The following is a 20,202-nucleotide window of genomic DNA, read 5'->3' on the forward strand; positions in this document are numbered from 1 at the left end:
ACCTTGTAATTGTGTGATATTTACACCGTAAAACCCTCACCATTGTGTAAATAAATGGCTAGCATCATATCCACTGTGAACAAAAAAGAGCACTTGCATGATATTTATCTCGTAGAAATAAGGGGTGAAACATTGGTTTAGAACACCTTAACATGTTTATGTATGACTCTTCCCATTCTGGACATTTATAAACAGTGACTTGGAAAACACTTTTCATCATATTCTAAAAAGTTTTATTGTCACACATTTCAAGCTAAAACCCTGCCCCAGGGGCCATGCATATTCCAAGATTCCTGTGAAAAAGTACTTCACAATCCCAACTTTCATATAAAATAGAATGTTTCTAGTGCTTATGGTTGTGAAGATTATAATCTGTTCAGTTTTTTAAGATTAACTGATACAATGTTGCCTGTGGAGAGCCTAAAATAATAGCGATGGAATTTGGCATTTTTCCAAGATGCCAGATAATTCAGCATTTCTGCTGTGGAACTTTTCACTTTGCTGTCTTGTGCTGCCCTGTTGGGATCTGGCTGCAGCTGCCACCTATGCTCTAATTTTCCTACAAAGGAACTGGTTTTCAGTTAGAGCTTGTCAGGAAATTGCTTTCCCATTTGGAATTGGGACGGCAAGTTGAAATACACCACGACCTCGATATAACAGCACCCGATATAACACGGATTTGGATATAATGCGGTAAAGCAGTGCTCCGGGGGGGGTAGGGGGGGGGCAGGGCTGCGCACTCAGGTGGATCAAAGCAAGTTCAATATAACATGGTTTCACTTATAAGGCAGTAAGATTTTTTGGCTCCCAAGGACAGTGTTATATCGAGGTAGAGGTGTACCATATTTTTGTGAACAGAAAATTGGAAAAAAAATTTGGTTTGGGTCAACTGAAACTTTGCTTGAATTTAAATCATTTACAAAAATTAGAGTAATTTGTGTAAATTTTGTTTTGAAACAGAAATGTTTCCATTTCAAAATGTGGTGTTTTGACAATTTCCAAAGTGAACATTTGTTTGAGTTGCAAAATTGAAACCAAAATTTTCCTCTTAAATGTTTTCACTGCTCCATGGAGCCAGAACTGGAGTCCAGCTGCTCCCAGGACTGTAGGCAAGCAGTTAGGCTGCCAGAAAAAAAATGGGCAGTAACTGAGGAGATAAATTGCTCCCCACTTCCTTGGTGCATATGCATATGAGAAGAGGGGCTGGGAAGCTGGGTCTGAGCAGGGCTGCCTGGATAACGTGAACCCTGAGATTCGGGGAGTAAAGCTAGGCTGCTTGGAGAGCATAACAACTTTAAACTTTAGGGCTTGTCTACATTACCCGCTGTATCGATGGGCACCAATTGATCCAGTGAGAGTCAATTTATCATGTCTAGTCTAGATGTGACAAATCAACTGCTGAACGCTCTCCCGTTGACACTGGTACGCCACTGGAGTGAGAGGCGCAGGTGGAGTTGATGGGGGAGTGTCAGCAGTGAAGACACTGCGGTGAGTAGATCTAAGGCCACGTCTAGACTATGCGCCGTATTGGCGCGTTAAAATCGATTGCTCGGGGATCGATATATCGCGTCTAATTTAGACGGGATATATCGATCCCTGAGCGCACACATATCGATTCGGGAACTCCACCAACCCCAACGGAGTTCCGGAATCGACATGGCGAGCCGCGGACATCGATCCCGCGCAGTGAGGACGGGTGAGTAAATCGATTTTAGATATTCGACTTCAGCTACGTTTTTCACGTAGCTGAAATTGCGTATCTAAAATCGATTTTACCCCGTAGTGTAGACCAGCCCTAAGTATGCTGACTTCAGCTACATGAATAATGTAGCTGAAGTTGCATAACTTAGATAGATTTGCCTCCTGCCCCCTCAGTGTAGACCAGACCTTAGCTTTAGAAATAATCATCAGACATGTCTTTTTGAGTATTTTCAGTGATGAGACAGACTGGGTGTGTTTTCAGGTTTGGGGGGGAGAGAATGAAAGGTATTTTATGGACATAGTATGCATTACTGTTGCAATGGAATGTGCAGGCTACAGCTGGGAGTTAGTGCCCCTTGTGCTGCAGAGTACTCAGAGTTTTGCTTATGATACTACTTGCAAATTGAACTGTGAGTATGTATAACAAAACAGTAGGATCAGAAGATCTGTCTTGACAATTTACTTAACTACATTCCTCTTTTTTTCATGTCTGCTCTAAGGCTCACGGCCTGATGCTACAACTCACGCAAATACTTCATTTGACCTCAGTATGACTACTCACGTAAGAGAGAACTACAGATTTCTGCCTTAGCAGAGAATGTATGGCCTTCAAAATTTACCTTCACAGTTTAATCCAGTAGAATCCAGAGAGAAGCCTCTCTGACACTCACAGCTGAAACTTCCAGGAGTGTTTTGACAGATTCCTTTTGATCCACAAAGTGATGGCTGTGAACCACACTCATTGTTATCTAGAAAAAAAATGCAGTGATTTAAAAATAAATATATATATATATATATACATACACGCGTACAGGAGGAGAAAGAAAGTACATAAGGGATGGGGTTAAGAGGTTATACATACAGGGTAGTTTGCACCTACTAAACTTGCAAGTCTAATTACTTAATTTACAAATTTAGAGGTATAAGTACTCAAATATTTGAGGTTGTACTGTGATTCTCTGGTGCAAAATACAGGTACAGACTGGGCGAGGAAAAAGGAGGATGGTCTTTTGAATGTTTGGTCCATGTACACTACAGATGAGGATAGCTTTAACTGGTAAGACACATATGCTAAAGTTTTTAAAGATATCTGTAGCTATCAAGGGAAAGACAAAAAAAAAAAGCAATCAAAAACAGATTACAGAATTTTAAGTCAGATTTTAATATTTTTTCTGTCTCCATGTGGTTACATTTAGAAACTACCTATGAATAGTCACTACAAAAGGCTTATTGTAGATGAGTTTCAGGTATTTTTGCTTTTCATAATTATCTGCCTCTTTGAACTACTGAGAAATAAAATACTCAATCTGTGTATTTAATATTAAATCTGTGGTACAAAATAAATAGATCAAAAGGCTCATATTAAGTATTGCCCTTGTTTTTATAACAAAGAGAAATGTACGAAAACTTAGGCCTGGTCTACACTACGACATTAGGTCGAATTTAGCAGTGTTACCTCGATTTAACCCTGGACCTGTCCACACAACGAAGCCCTTCCCCCCCAACTTAAAGGGCTCTGTCATAAACAGATAGTAGGAGTTAATAGAACAGAAGTACTTTAACCCTTTACAGGCAAAAGAGATATAACCAGTTCAGTGAGCCTGGCTGTCACCTGACCAGAGGACCAATCAGGGGACAGGATACTTTCAAATCTTGAGGGAGAGAAGTTTTTGTGTGTGCTGTTAGTTTTTGGTTGCTGTTCTCTTTCTCTGGTTCTGAGAGTGACCAGACGGTGCAACCAGGTTTCTCTCCAATCCTCCTGATACAGTCTCTTATATGTCCAGAACAGTAAGTACTAGGTAAATAAGGCGAGTTACGCTTATGGTTGTTTTCTTTATATTGCAAATGTATATTTGGCTGGAGGAGTTCAAATGTGTATTTGGCTGGAAGGATTTTACTTTGTACTTGTACTTAGGCTGGAGGGTATTCTCAGTGTCGATAGCTGAAAGACCCTGGAACATATTCCATCTTAAATTTACAAAGATAATTTTTACAGTTTTTCCTTCTTAATTGAAAGCTTTCTGTTTAAGAACCTGATTGTTTTTTATTCTGGTGAGACCCAGGGACTGGTCTGGATCCACAGGAATTGGGTGGGAGAAAGGAGGGAGAGGGAGAGAGAGTTAACTTTCTCTCTGTGTTAGGATTACTTTCTCTTCAGGAGAATCTGGAGAGGGGAAAGAAGGAGAGGGAAGTGAATTTTCCTCTGTTTTGTTGATTCAAGGAGTTTGAATCACAGTAATCTTCCAGGGTAACCCAGGGAGGGGAAGTCTGGGAGAGGCAACGGTGGGGGAAAGGGTTTACTTTCCTTGTGTTAAGATCCAGAAGATCTGGGTCTTGGGGGGACCAGAGTGTACCAGGCACTGGAATTCCTGGTTGGTGGCAGCGCTACAGGTACTAAGCTGGTAATTGAGCTTAGAGGAATTCATGCTGGTATCCCATCTTTTGGACGCTAAGGTTCAGAGTGGGGAATTATACCATGACAGGCTCTTTAAATCAAATTCTTTACTCCACCTCCGACAAGGGGATTAGCACTGAAATTGGCCTTGCCAGGTCGAATTTGGGATAGTTTGGACATAATTCAATGGTATTGGCCTCTGGGAGCTATCCCAGAGTGTTCCATTGTAACCACTCTGGACAGCGCTCTCAACTCAGATGCACTGGCCAGGTAGACAAGAAAAGTCCCGCAAATTTTTGAATTTCATTTCCTGTTTGGCCAGTGTGTTTGCAGAGCTCATCAGCATGATGTGCACATTGCCTGGCCCGTACTTTGTGAGAAGTCTAGGACCATGTCCCTCTCCTCACTGTGCTGCCATCGCCTCCTCACCTGGTTTTGCGTGAAACGATTGTCTGACATTGCTCTGATGGAGGGAGGGGCGACTGACAACATGGCTTACAGGGAATTAAAATCAACAAAAGGGGTGGCTTTACATCAAGGAGAAACACAAACAACTGTCATACAGAATGGCTCCCTCAAGGACTGAACTCAAAACCCTGGGTTTAGCAGGCTGTTGATTTCACAAAACAAATCGGGTCAATTTCTTGTTTTGATCCATCTATCTTTTACATCTTAGGCTGGCACCAGATGGTGCAGTACAGCTGCTAGCCATAGTCAGCTCCTGGGTGCTTCGCTGAAGATGAGAATGACCTGACTGAGTCACACCCATGTCTGGCCAGGTGCCCTGACCGACCTCACTGAGGTTGGCTAAAAGAGCACCCAGGAATATGACAACGATGGCTACCAATCGTAATGCACTATCTGTTGCCAAAAGGCAATAAGCTGCTGCTATTGTGTAGCAATGCAGTCCCATGTCTGCCAGCACCCAGGAGACGTACGGTGACGATGGAGCAGGCTCCATGCTTGCCGTGGTATGGTGTCTGCTCAGGTAACCCAGGAAAAAAGGCGCAAAATGATTGTCTGCCATTGCTTTCACGGAGGGAGGGAGAGGGAGGCCTGATGACATGTACCCAGAACCACCCGCGACACTGTTTTTGCCCCATCAGGCATTGCGATCTCAACCCAGAATTCCAATGGGTGGCTGACACTGTGGGATAGCTACCTACAGTGCAACGCTATGGAAGTTGACGCTAGCCTCTGTACTGTGGATGCAGTCCGCCAACTTAATGCACTTGGAACATTTTGTGTGTGGGGGACACACAACTGACTGTATAAAAATGATTTCTAAAAAAATTACTTCTATAAATTCGACCTAATTTCATAGTATAGACATGCCCTTAGTGTTAAAGTGTTCTTACCAATACAAGCAGTATGATGTTGAGTGAAGCCTGGTGGACATTTACATGTGAAGCCCCCAAGAGTGTTGACACAGAGGAACTGGCAGTTGTGTTGTTTGGTTTGACATTCATCAAGATCTGAAAGTAGCAGATGTATCTTAGTAAGACTCAGTGAAAAAGATTTAACCATGTTTGTTCTCTTTAAACAAGATTATTTGAGTGCCTGCTTCCGTGTACCTGGAAGAGCCAGAGGAGGCCTTGAAGCTACAGGTACCAAATCCCAGGGAGGCAGGAAGTGGCTCGGGGCAGCCACGGAGCAGCCGGCTGCAGAGCCAGGCATGGCTTGGTCGGCGTGTTGTGGCTGGATCCCCGCCTACGTGGGGCAGCCAATCCTGCCTCTGCCAGGGCCCTGGGCTGGGATGCAGTGGAGTAGGGTGGGCCTGCGTCCCCCTGCCACCCTAACCTGGGGTGGCTGACTCCCTACACTGTTCAGGGAAGCTCTAGCCTTGAGGAAGGAGCCTCCCTTACCAGCTCACCCCCACAGACAGTTTGTTTGCTGACTGCCTGAGCTCCACCCAGACCCAAGCCAGCCCTGATAGACTCTGTTTAAGGGCTGACGGCTTGAGCCATCCAAACTCAGGCTAAAGCCTGACAGTGACTAGTGATTGCCCAGCCCTATTGTGGCTCTTGGCTGTCCTGTGGACTCTGGTCCTGGCCAGACAGGACCAACCTGAGTGGCCTCCCTCCTAGCGGGAGAGCAAGGGACCATTACAGCCACTCATTTTCTGACCATCATGCACCTAAGGTAAATTAGCATTCACTTCCTACTGCAGTTGGAATTGGTGCAAGTCTTTTTCTGAGTCATTCTACTTTTTTTTTTCGAAGCCAACTTGTACCTGTTTTATACTGAGTCAAATGCCAAATTCTTGAAAGCTGTATACCACTTATACCTGACATATAACATATACCACCTATATCACCACTGACTTTGGACCAGAGATTTCCCTGGGAGCTGCAGCTGTTATATCACTTCTTGGAGTTGAGGGTATTTATTAGGGCTGTCAATTAAAATTTTTTAATCACACTGTTAATAAATTCTATTCTATTGTTTAAGTACTTTGGATGATGTTCTACATTTTCACGTATATTGTATTCTGTGTTGTAACTGAAATCAAATTATATATTTTTATTATAAATTTGCACTGTAAAATGATAAACAAAAGAAAGTATTTTTCAGTTCACCTTATACAAGTACTGTAGTGTAGCCTCTTTGTCATGAAAGTGAAACTTACAAATGTAGATTTTGTTTTTGTTACATAACTGCACTCAAAAACAAAACAATGTTAAACTACAGCGCCTACAAGTCCACTCAGTCCTAATTCTTGTTCTGCCAATCGCTAAGACAAACAAGTTTGTTTACATTTATGGGAGATAATGCTGCCCTCTTCTTATTTACAATGTCACCAGGAAGTGAGAACAGGCATTTGCATGGCACTTTTGTAGCTGGCATTGCAAAGTCTTTACGTGCCAGATATGCTAAACATTCATATGCCCCTTCATGCTTCCATGCTGGTGACGCTCGTTAAAAAAATGTGTTAATTAAATTTGTGACTGAACTCCTTGGGGGAGTGCCCTGCTCTGTTTTACCTGCATTCTGCCATATATTTCATGTTATAGCAGTCTCAGATGATGACCCAGCCCGTTATTCATTTTAAGGACACTTTGACAAAACACAAAGAAGGTACCAGTGTGACATTTCTAAAGATAGCTACAGCACTTGGCCCAAGGTTTAAGAATCTGAAGTGCCTTCCAAAATCTGAGAGGGATGAGGTGTGGAACATGCTTTCAGAAGTCTTAAAAGAGCAACACACTGATGAAGAAACTACAGAACACGAACCACCAAAAAAGAAAATCAACCGTTTGCTGGTGGCATCTGACTCAGATAATGAAAATGAACATGCATCAGTCTGCACTGCTTTGGATTGTTATCGAGCAGAACCTGTCATCAGCATGCATGCATGTTCCTTGGAATGGCAATTGACGTACGAAGGGACATATGAATTTTTAGCGCATCTGGAACTTAAATATTGCGACACTGGCTACAACAGTGCCATGAGAATGCCTGTTCTCACTTGCAGGTGACATTGTAAACAAGGAGTGGACAGCATTATTTTCTGCAAATGTAAACAAACTTATTTGAGCAATTGGCTGAACAAAAAGTAGGACTGAGTGGACTTGCAGGCTCTAAAATTTTACATTGTTTTATTTTTGAATGCAGTTTTTTTTCTACATAATTCCACATTTGTAAGTTCACCTTTCATTAAAAAGAGATTACACTACAGTACTTTGGTGAATTGAAAAATACTTTTTTTACAATGCACATAAATACAAAGTGAGCACCGTACACTTTGTATTGTGTTATAATTGAAATCCATATATTTAAAAATGTAGAAAACATCCAAAAATATTTAAATAACTGGTATTCTATTTTGCTTAACAGTGCAATTAATCATGATTAATTTTTTAAAATCACTTGACAGCCCTAGTATTTATAAAGTAGCCATTGCTAGATGTAACTGACAACTTTCTTCACCTTTACATGTCTTTCCATCCTCTTGCAGGATGTAGCCACGGGGACATGAGCACTGGTAGCTTCCTTCTGAGTTCTTGCAGATAAAGTTGCATGGTTTTGGTGACTGGGAGCATTCATCAAGATCTAAGTAGGAGAATCAGTAAAAATATTCATTTACTTATAAGGATGCTACTGAACAGCTGCACAAATCTCTAATTTTTCCAAATTATTTTTATAATTCTTTCTATGCTTCCTAATTGTCCTCTTCCTTATAGGTGCTAGCTACCAATGAAATAACCTGAGAGGGTGGATAACTGAAGCAACAGTGCATTTGCTTAGAGGATCACCTAAGTGGGTATTCACCCACGAAAGCTCACGCTCCAAAACGTCTGTTAGTCTATAAGGTGCCACAGGATTCTCTGCTCCTTGTACTTTATGATCCCTTTAGTCTTAATTAATGGTGACTTCCTGACATGTCATAGAATATCAGGGTTGGAAAGGACCTCAGGAGGTCATCTAGTCCAATACCCTGCTCAAAGTAGGACCAAGCCTCAGACAGATTTTTGCCCCAGTTCCCTAAATGGCACCCTCAAGGACTGACCTCACAACCCTGGGTTTAGTAGACCAAGGCTCAAACCACTGAGCTATCCCTCCCCCCCTAAATATGTGGAGATATACCTATCTCATAGAACTGGAAGGGACCCTGAAAAGTCATTGAGTCCATCCTCCTGCCTTCACTAGCAGGACCAAATACTGATTTTTTGCCCAGATCCCTAAGTGGCCCCCTCAAGGATTGAGCTCACAACGCTGGGTTTAGCAGGCCAATGCTCAAACTACTGAGCTATCCTAATTATTAGCCTCTACCTGCCAAAAGCTTATTCTCCAAACCATTATTTGTCTTGTTACTGGCCAGTTCAGTGGTATCTCATTCATGTTGTTGCTGAAATACCAATAGGTTAGCTGAACTTTAACATGCTAAATCAGGTCTCAGAGCTCCCCAAAACTAAACGTGATAACAAAAATGTATTTTGTGAAGAGAGATAATTTTTGTATTCTGAGGCTTTAAAGAATTTACCTGGGAATTTCACTGTGAAAATAAACATTTCATTAAAAAAAAAAAATCTGTTGGATTAGCAAAAATACTAAGTATTACAGTGATAACCTTACCTACACAGGATGTCCCACTTATTTCAGTGGTGTAGCCAACTTTACAAAAGCATCTGAAGGAACCCATTGTGTTGATGCACTGGCCATTTCTACACAGGTTTGGCATGACCTTACATTCATCAATATCTGGAGAGGAAATATAAAGATGTCACCTTTTAAAATATGATAAGCAGAAGCTCATTAGTATCACATATGAATGTGGCATCTACAGTCTAACAGAATCTAGAAACATCTAATTTTTACAACCAAGCTCATTATCCCCCTCCTTTAATTCTCTCACTTGCTTTTTTTGAGAGCTGATAAAATGATCTTATTCTCAGTGATAAACTCCAGTCTGCTGACCCTGATGGAATTACAAGACACTGAAACAGCACTGGGTGTATACAGATTCCTTTTACCCTAATATTCTATGAACTTTCCCACCAACATGCTTCTACTACAAACACCGATTCCTTACTTTGTCATTAGAGATGGGCCCAATCCAATCACCCTTCCTATTTTTGTTAAATGCTGTTCTGCACCTGGATCTGAACTCTGTAACTTGGTCCAACCTAATTCTCTTGCTGAGGTACTGAAAAACCAAGCTCCAGTTTTGCAAACTTAATGTACACAAAGTTTATATTTAATAGAAATGAATTTTCTTTAGATTGGTTTGACTTTCTTTTAACATGATCATGAGAATTAAAAACACACGTTTATGCTTGTGCTTTCTTTGTAGAAATATGCAGCTCATACAATGAAACTATTGTGTAGCAACAGGTTTCAGCTGTTGATGCCTTTTGGCTCATGTGTATATGTTCTGTAGCATGCAACAGCTTGTAGATCAGGGGGAGGGGCACTCCATGAATTTCAGTAAGTCATCATGGGCTGTACATTTCTACTATATTAATGGAGGAGGTGTGGGGTCTGGGAGGAAGTTTGGTTGCGGGGGCGGGCTCCAGACTTGTGCAAAGTGCTGGGTGCAGGAGAGGGTGAGGGGTGTGCACTTCGGGAGGGAGTTTGGTGCAGGAGATTGGGGTACCAAAGGGGGTGCGAGGTGCAGGTTCTGGCCAGGAGGCGTGTCCCACAGGCAGCTTCTGGCCGGTGGTACAGCAGGGCTCAGGCAGGATGCTTGACCCCACTCCTGTGGCCGGCATCTATCTCCGCCCTTTGAGGGAGGGAGAGCAGGTCTCCATACGCTGCCTGCGCCCGCAAGCATGACCTCCAGTTTTTGGCCAATGGGAGCTGTGAGGATGGTGCTGGGGGAAGCCCACGGAGCTGTTTCCCTCCCCCCTCCCAGGGGCGTGCAGAGATGTGCTAGCAGCAGCCCGCCACTTCTGGGAGCGGTGTGGCGCTAGGGCGGGCAGGCAGGCAGCCTGCTTTAGCGCCCCCACTGTGCCACAGGACTTTTAGCAGCCTGGACTTCACGATCGCAAAGGGGCAGAGAAGGTTGGACAGAAATTTGGATGGGTCAGATCCAGGCCGCAGGACATATTTTGCCCACTCCTGTTCTAGAGGTGCTTTTAGCCTTTCAGTTTTAGTCATTGTCTCCTGTTTTAGGACTCAATCCTGCAAATCCTTGCTTATATGAATATTCCCAGCACTAGGTAAGGATTTGTAGGTGTTGCCCATTGAAAAGCATATGAAATAAATTATTGGATGTGCAGAACATATCAAACCGAGCACTTTTGCAGTAAACTTCAGAAATGCTGGTAACTTCAGCTAAATATCAGAGATTTAAGAAAGCAGGGTGCTTTCTGCGTTATCTTTTGTCTATTTCCTCTCCTCTATCTTTTCACCTGCTCTTCCCACAATTACCTCTTCCATCTGTTGTATATCCTGGTCCATGTGGACAGAGTTTCTTATATTGGGTGGTTCCTGGCAGTGGACAAAGCTCACACTGGTTACCCCAGCCTCGCCCTCCATCACAGCAGCACTCTGACTTGGTGACAAGGTTACGGCTACTGGAAGCCATCTGGCACATTGTCTGTAAAACTTCAGCAAAGCAGAATCCTTGGCGGTTATCTGAAAGGAGAGTGGAGGGGCCAAGAAAGAATGTGAGCTGGATATGTATTAAACAGGAAGTCTCACTGATACTATTATGGTCCATTATTGTTACATATAAATGCTTTTAAAAGTGAACTAGAAAAGAAAACTGCTGTGACCCCAGATTTGTGTGTTGAGTGACTCTTATAGCAACCAGTCTTTGGGGAGCATTTAGCATATTAATATGGTTTATCTTACCTTACCCTAAAAATACTCTGACAATCTACTGCTCTTAAAGAGTTGCTAGGACTTCCCCAAGTGAGTCAGTAGTTACATGAGACCTGGTATCAGTTATGTCTCAGACTAATACATCCTGGAGCATCCCCCAGTGAACCTGGCAGAGCAGCCTACTTGTGTGAATGATAAAATAAACGAGCAAAACTTAAGTGTAAACATGGCCTTAGCATGCTAAATATCCCCCAATTAGCATATTTTTTACACCAAGGATACCGACACTAGTAATAGGTCCAGTGTCATCTGCCTGATGTGTTAGTTAAAATGGACTGGATTGCCTTATTGCAGGTTGTTCTCTGAAAGTAGCTCTTTCACTGGTAAAGATTTTCCTTTCAAAGTTAAAATCAGCTGTATTTTACTAAAAGTGATACACCATAGCACATATTCATTCCTGGATTTTCACTGGCTTGTGAAAGCATAATATCTCCATCCTACACCTAGGCAGTGTAAGAAAATTCATCAGGGGGACATTTAGAAAGCAGAGCAAATTTTAACTTGTTGGGGAACCCCAAAAGACATAGGGCTAAACTGATTCAGATGAATGGTTTCTGCTGGTGGGGCACTCACATCTTATATTTGTTCTGTTAGAGATTGTGAGGGAGGACAGGTGACAGCAAATTGCCTGATCATCCTCTGCAAATCTACTGAGGAACAGAATTAGCAGGTACAAAGAGCTGTAACTTACATTTCCCTGCATAAGTTAGTTAGGGTTTTTTTTAAGATATGCCTTTATTGTTCCACTTAATTTGAACCACCAGCTAAAATTACACTGTGATATTAGATGGTCTCTTCATTAAAAATTTAACCTGTATTGCAGCAACTTTAGAGAGATTAACAAGATCCAATTTGATTGGAAGAGTGTAAACACAGTGTATCTATTTAGTTAGATGTTCCTGACTTAAAGCTTTCACATTTCACTGTTTTTAAAACGGAGCTACAAATCTTTATTAAGGAAATTAGTTATGTAATTGTGATATCCCAGCATACATCATGTGGTGATGTCATAGCTACCATGGAACAGCAGATTTTTAGTGTGGGGTATAGTTTGAAATGTAAAGTATTTATATATTTTATTGAATATTACTTCAGTCCTTTAGGGAATTACTTTATAGCCATTACCTAATGGCCATTTATGCATCCATTGTTTAAAGGAGTAAGGATTTTTTAATTACTTTATGAAAATTGGTTTTAATAATTGTAGATATACAGAAAATTTTTCCAGAAACCTGTAAATGACTTATGAGCCTAACTACTAGTGGGTTTCAATGGGATTTAGGCTCCTCAGTTAGGTGCTTTTGAACATTTTTACCCATAGTCATCTAATTAAATTTACCAAAGACAAGCAATCATTGCACTGTCTTCCCCCACCCAATTTTATTAATCCACATTTAGTTATCTTGAAATCTACTGGATTTCAGTCAGTCCAAAATACTGTACAGAAGGCAATAAAGTCAAGTGCAGTTACATTGATTAAATCCTACGGCTATCAATTTTAATTCTGCTTATGTTTAACTAATTTAAATATCAGTAAAACTTTACACCTGTGACTGAATTTTCCTACTGTGGAGCCATTCTCTGACAATGTCAACATGTATCAGAGGGGTAGCCCTGTTAGTCTGGTTCTGTAAAAGCAGCAAAGAGTCCTGTGGCACCTTATAGACTAACAGACGTTTTGGAGCACGAGCTTTCGTGCGTGAATACCCACTTCGTCAGATGCATGTAACGTCAACATGATTCACTTTCTTCTATATTCTAACTAAGAAATAGCTGAAGTCAACTACTGCTCTACTAAATAGATGTATTGTGCAAGAAATGTTGAAAGCTAGAGCTCATTGAGTACATGCTGATCTGGAGTTCATACAAAGCTTTGATTCATACATAAGATAAATGGAACTCTGACACAGGACTGCACAATCTGATCAGCAAATGCATTGGGCTTTAATTCTAAAGAAATACTCAGCACAATGCACTGCAGTGATACCATGACCCTAAAAGCACTGAAGGGAAACAGCAGCAAGCAAACTCCCTCAAAATGTAATTTTTGAAAAAAAATCTGTTCATATATTTAGTTTAAAAGAGCAGTGTATTTCCTTGGGATTGATGCTGGGCTGGGATTAATAGCTTGAGCCATCCTCGTTCCATTTGGTCACTAAACTTCAGAAGTGCCCTGCGCCTTGAATGTTATTGCTCTGTTATGGAATCAACACTCTGATAACAATTTATATGGAACTGGTTATACAATAAGTAGGAAAAAAATAACAATCCTTTTTTAATGCAAAAACTCCATTAAATACAGCTACGATTTCACTTATTTGCATTGTAACGTGTTTTACTATGTACTGTATTACCATGAATATTGCTCCAGAGTAGATCTTGCAGCTGTACTTCATTTGATAATAAAAGAACGTCCAGAAAGAAATTACACAGAGCAGAGTGCCAGAATATACTGAATCAGCATGTAATAGTAACTACAAAATCTGTTTCCTAACTTTTCGTAAAATGTGTTATTTTGGATTCATAATTGACCACCTAAGTGGGAGATTAAATGCACGCTGCGACATCTTTAGGACTTGATTCTGGGATTGCAGCTTCAGATGCCGCTCCTGTTTTAAGAAAGATCTGCTGGCTTTTGTGTTTAACTAGACTTGGGTAACACTAGCTGCCAAGACAGAACTCATCAGCTCTTCCGGCTGATGATCTGTCCATGGTTCTCTAGTAGAAAGCATATCCTGGCAAGGGCTTCCCTCCTCTGGTGTTTTTTCTTGGCTCTTATTAGCTAGGCATCCAAGCAGAGATGCACATATGCCTTCCTTTTTCTAGTCTGCTACCAGCACCATCATTTTAATGCCAGGTTGAATGGGAGAGCTGATACTGATAATGTTGTGAACCACAGGGAACGCTGGTCTTATGTGTTGCATTTTGAGCAAAGGTTTTCATATTCTCAATGCAAATTTCAAGTACTTATGGTAGTTAAATGCAAATTTAGTGACGGAGGGCTAGTCCCACAAAGGGATTTAGGCACCTATCTGCTACTTTAGGTGCCCAAATCCAAAAGTTAGATAGCAGATGGAGGGGGGATTAACAACTTAACCCTACAGGCTCCTGAAGTCCCTAGGCATTGATTCCACTGATAGTCACCTCAAGTGCCTGCACTTCTGTTGCTGGGTATGCACAAAACCACCTGAGTCCTGATGCCTAGTGCCTCATTCACACCTAAGCCCCAGTGGGAGTGACAAACTAGGCATTCCCATGCCTATCTAATTCTCAAGGCTTGATCCAGTAGGCATGTGGAGGTGGGGGTGTTCCTGTAAATATTTAAATATTCATTGGCATAGGGAGTTGAACCCAGATCTTCCTCCATTGGGTGAGTGCCCTAACAGGAGAAATTAAGAAGAGACCCATCCCAGAGTATCCCATAGTGAGGGCACTCTCCTGGGAGGTGGAGCACCTGGAATCCAAGCCCTTCTCCACACCAGGCAGAACAGGGGTTTGAGTCTAGGTCTCTAACATTCTGGTGAGTGCCCTATCCATTGGCAGAATTGACTAAAAGCACCACCACATACCCTCCTTGTACTCAGGCACCTAAGCCAGGTCAGCCCTAAATCCAAGTGAAAGTTTATAGCTGAAATTCCCAACTGGAGGGAGGCACCTCCTATTTAAGCATCTAACTCTCTTTGAGAGGCAGGGCTTAGGCCACTTCCCATTCATCAGCATATCATATTGGCTAGTTAATGGGAGACCCTGCTCTAACTTTTCCAGTGTGTAGTGTAGACAGCCCGGGTGCCTAAGTGAGTGTGGCAGATTTCACTAGGCAGCAGGGTGTCTAAAAGTCAGATGTTGCAGCACCTAGTCTTAGTCCCCTTTGTCACTAGCGTGGAATTTTCCTGTGTACGATGGGAAAGCTGGGATATCAGTCCACCTGTTGAATCAGTCATGATGCTGCTGGTGGTTGTGTCGATGCTGAAGATCTGCTCATAGGTTCAGAACAGGAACTTAAATTATCACTGCAACTACATTTGGATGAAGATGTTTCCCTTGAAAATATTTCACAAGCAGGATCGTGAAACCCAGTTTCATTCAGTGGCACATTTACTCTTAAAGAAACTGATTTCTTGCATTTTTTGGGAGAAGCATAAATCCTAATGACTCAACAATTCTTGACAATTGTAGTTTGCTTTAGAAGAATTATCTGGTTTCATTACTTCAGTTCATTCAATTGCTTTCCCCCCCCGCATCACTTCTTAAAATGTTAAGCATTTTTAATCAGATAAATTCATACCCTGATGTCTGGTAATCACCAAAATATTGAACAATAACCAGTTGTTTGCTCTATTGAATGGTATGAACTTTTATGTTTACTAGTTAAAATGAGAAACTCCTTTGTGAATTCAACACCATGAAGACTGAAAAAAATCCCAAATATTATCAGAAGCCCTGCTATCTTCCAGAAGTTACTAGATTCTACCAAACTAAGCCCCCCCTCCGACAGTTAACAACTCTAGTTACTCTCCTTTCTTCAGCATGCAGTAAGAGCTTCCTCAACCGCTCCTGCCCCTCTCCCAAGTTATCAGCGACTGCATTCATTTGCCTTCCTCTTTAGGTTATTAGACTATCCTAAAATTGTTTCCAGGTAGGCATAAGATCCTTCAAGTTTGTATTAGCTTCCTTTTAATTGTTTAGAATTTCTTTAAAGTGTTCATTTAAAGACTGAAATTAGAGCCTATGACATATAGAATTTTGCCAGTAACATTTCCTGTTCTTACTTTAAATGTTCATACTATAATAATCTCCATTTAGCAAAATAGCGAGTTAGGAAAAAATGGATCAAAATAGTTACTGAAAAGTAATGATTTGAATATATTTTTTTACACACAACTGTACAGTATAACAGATCTAACATTCAAATTCTGTAGCAGCAGTATCTGGCTCATAAGTGGAATAATTAGAAATATTTTGCTCTTAATGTGAGATTTGTTATTTAACATTAGCATCAGCCTCGCTTACCCTATATGCAAACTTTTTTCCTTCATCATGAAACTACCATTTTTCCTGGCTATATTAATCATCATCTTTTTCCAGAAATAAAATAAATAATTGTTTTCTCTTTGAAAACTCAATTTATCTTAATCCTGAAAAACAGATCAAGGATCATTATTTAATCTATTATACACACAGCCAAGAGATGTGAAGTACTCGAGGTCTGCATTATTGGTAGAAATCTTAGCAAGCAGCAAGCATAAAATATTTTTTATTTAAGTATCATTGCACAGAGTTTATACTTTTTCATGTAACACAAAATGCACGTCAAGGAAATCAACTTACCAAGGCACTCAGTGCCTGATGGGCTTGACTGGAATCCTTCATTACATTCACACCTGTAGCTTCCAATAATGTTCACACAGCGACCATTTTCACAGATACCTGGCTTGGTACGGCATTCATTTTCATCTTTACAAAAATATCACACATATACATACAATAAATGTGATTCAAAACTTTTCTGAATTGACAGATTAAAAACTGTCAGTTATTTACTCAGCAGGCAAAGAAAATTCAAACATTTTGGTAACTAATATATTTGTATGCGGTGGCCAAAAGACAGCTGAGTAAGCCTCCAAAAGCTGATGTTCACTGTTCTGTTGAGAGCTCAGCACAGTATGTGCTTTTAAGAAGGTATGGAAAAATATAACAACTTCAGAAAGATAAACCTTGTTAATTTCCTACCAATTATAGTAAGTTTTAGATGAATCCAGCAATTAGCAATAAAATGAAATTTTATACACTAATCAAGTCATTCAAAATAAAAGTGCGAGCCATTAAGAAACAGAAAATTAATAGTTAAAGATTATGTCACATGACATGATTCTATAAAGTCTCTCTGTTCAGGAAGGGCACCTCAGCACATGCTTAAGTCCCACTGACATCAGTAAGAATGAAGTATGCTTAGGTGCCTTTCCTAAAATAAGGTTTAAAATCCCAAAGTGTCTGCTCGCTCTTTTTCCCATGTTAGCTTGCAAAAAACAAATTGATACAGTAATTTCCATAGGTGCTTAAAAGAAGAACACTGGGAGGTTTGGCTGCTCAGGGCAAAAACAGAGGTAAGTTTGAATCCAACAGCCATCTCTCCTATAAAAGCACAATTCTTGATTTCTTACTAGCAAATAGACTGATATGCTTTATGATGAAAGAAGACCGTTTTCCTTGAATGCACAATAAAATAAGAATAGTTCTGTAAGAGATTTTACTCTGCTGCTGAGAGAAGATTATTACTGTTCTCTTGAACACATTCACCGGGATGTATGTTGAAGAGAACTAAAGATTTTTATTTTTTTTTAAACTTGGAGGTAAATTCCAGTACTCTTTGTCAATATAGAAAGCTTCAGAATAGGCAATGGATTTGTGACACTGCAAGGGAAAAATTCTGATTCCAGACACAGCAGCACTTGGCGAGATCTATCCATTTTCCTTCTAAACAAATTACAGTAATGGTCAAGGGAAGCTGTTTGCCTATTCATCATAAGATGAGAGAATTATTCTGAATTTTGGTGGATTTTAATTTCTATGAATTCTTTGCTGCTGATGGCTGGAGCAAAATTTTCATATTTTGCTCTAGATTATTACCCCTTAACTCTGAAAAAGCTGGATAAATAAATATAATTTTTCCACAATTAATATAATTTTTGCAAATATATCATTTCTTATCTATCTACAATAATTCTTCTACTTTTATTATTCATATTTAAAGAACAATCAAAAGAGATGCCTTTTGGCTAGCTAATTAAGGCTTTAATGGATCGTCAGAGTAATTTTAAGATTTAATTCTTACAACCCTGTGCACCGAAAGCAAAGGAAGGCCACACAGAAAAAGAAACAAATCTAGACCTAAGACCCTAAGTCTTATTTATGATAAGTAGTCCCGAGTTCACTAGGACTTCTTGTGTAAGAATTACTCACTGTAAAGATTAGAGAATCAAGCCCTAAAACAAGAAAAGACTGGATGGAACAGGGTTAGAGTAGACTTGTCAAGTGGAAGGTGCAAGAGGCATTGTGTCTCCATCCTCATGAACAGATGTTTGGGTATATGTAGCTGAGCACAGATGCAATGTTGTGTTTTTGTCCCTACAAAATATTGCAGATGCAATTCTGAGGAGTTGTGCCTCTAATTACTTTATCTAAACCCACAATCAGGTAGCAAAGGGTGTAATTAATTAGCACCTAGCTGCCATTTATGACGGGCGATCTCCCTACAATTCAATAATTCATCATTTTAGGAGCAGGTTTGGATGGGTAAAATTGTGTAGAAAATTAGCCCCTTCAATGCAGAAAACAACCAAGTCACAGGTACTCTGCTTTCTCTTCAGTTCGTATAAATCTTTCTCCTTTAAGGAGTTGGCTTTTTCCAAAAGATAATTGAAGTTGGCTCAAAGTCAGAGTAACAACTTTATACCAATACTCCACTGTCAAGCATACAACACAAAGTAAATTTTCTGTAACTCTTTCTATTTAAAAATTCCCACCCTTTCGGTGATCTTGGACTGCTTGCGAGAAATGTGTCTCTGGTTATCTCAATTACTTTTCAAAGAGGTATAGAATTCTAACACCTAACCAAAGAATGTTCTGACTACAAACGCTCCCCGGGTTACGCAAACCCGACTCACGCAAATCTGGATTTATGGAAAAAGTTCCATAAGTTCTGTAAGCTCCCCCCATCCCCCAAGTAATTGTTGGGTATACGTTCCTGACTTACACAAATTGTTCCGGAAAGGAACGCTTGCGTAAGTCAGGGACTGTCTGTAGTTATTTTCCAAATGTACTTGTATATTGACTTTTCATTTTAATATTGGAATAATATATGAAGTGTTCCCTTCCCAAGCCTTACCCATGCAGCCTTCTCCATCAGGTCTACGGGTCATTCCAGGAGGGCAGATACACATGAAGGTGCCAATCAAGTTTTTGCACATCATGCCTCTTGATTCACAATCATGAAGACCTTCAGCACATTCATCCAGATCTGAAAAAAAATGTAGTATGTGTTTTATTTCAAGTAAAAAAGACCGAGCATGAATGCTTTCTTGCAGGTTCTAGTATTTGTTATTCAGAAAATATAATTTTTATTTTTCTTCTTAACTGCAAACATTTTTTATTAAGACTAAATTAGGTGACAGGCTACTTGGGGAGGATTGGGGGGCATGTGAGCTCTGCAATTAATCAAAAGCCTGAGAGCCACTCCTAATTTGTATAAAATTAAGCAAATAGCAGCTACCTCCATCTTTAACACTGTTACAGTATAACCCACAGAGAGGACATGTTCCAGCATGAAATGCTCCATCTTGATCCAAGTTTTTGTGGCAAGCGCAGACAACAAGGCCCACCAGGTGATATTCTGTCTTGGACACAATGCTGAGTGTATCAATTTGGTACATCATATGGTAGGTCCTGTTGCAACATTTTTATTAAAAAGGTTGGATATAGGATGCACTGAAAAAACTTTTGACTGTACTTTATTACTGGGTAACAGGCATGGGGAAAAAATTACATTTCAATAGCCATTACTTTCTAAAACTTCTTTAAGTTAATTACCTTTGCACATCTTTTGGTCTTCTCTCAGTTCATAGCCAACCGGACAGGTGCATTCATAGAAACCGTAAGTGTTGATGCACCGAAAAGCACACAGCAAAGGGTTCTGAGCACACTCATTTATGTCTGAATGGTAAAGAAAAGGGAGACTGAATGCTATGTTCCAGTTTAATTGTAATAGCACCACTAGAACT

The 20,202-nt window shown here is 40.4% G+C and overlaps 1 protein-coding gene across 1 annotated transcript in view; it reads right to left on the minus strand.

Moving 5' to 3' along the window:
* Positions 1-20,202, minus strand: part of FBN2 (fibrillin 2) — a 256,715-nt gene that overhangs the window by 12,663 nt on the left and 223,850 nt on the right. Inside the window, exons 54-61 of the mRNA XM_075067188.1 lie at positions 20,012-20,134; positions 19,311-19,442; positions 16,754-16,879; positions 10,970-11,176; positions 9,173-9,298; positions 8,027-8,149; positions 5,455-5,571; positions 2,322-2,450 (exon numbers count right to left, since the gene is read on the minus strand). Coding sequence (XP_074923289.1) covers positions 2,322-2,450; positions 5,455-5,571; positions 8,027-8,149; positions 9,173-9,298; positions 10,970-11,176; positions 16,754-16,879; positions 19,311-19,442; positions 20,012-20,134 — 1,083 coding nt within the window. The remainder of the gene's footprint in view (positions 1-2,321; positions 2,451-5,454; positions 5,572-8,026; positions 8,150-9,172; positions 9,299-10,969; positions 11,177-16,753; positions 16,880-19,310; positions 19,443-20,011; positions 20,135-20,202) is intronic.

This window comes from Chelonoidis abingdonii, chromosome 6, assembly GCF_003597395.2.
Source record: "Chelonoidis abingdonii isolate Lonesome George chromosome 6, CheloAbing_2.0, whole genome shotgun sequence".
Classification (NCBI taxonomy): Eukaryota; Metazoa; Chordata; order Testudines; family Testudinidae; genus Chelonoidis; species Chelonoidis abingdonii.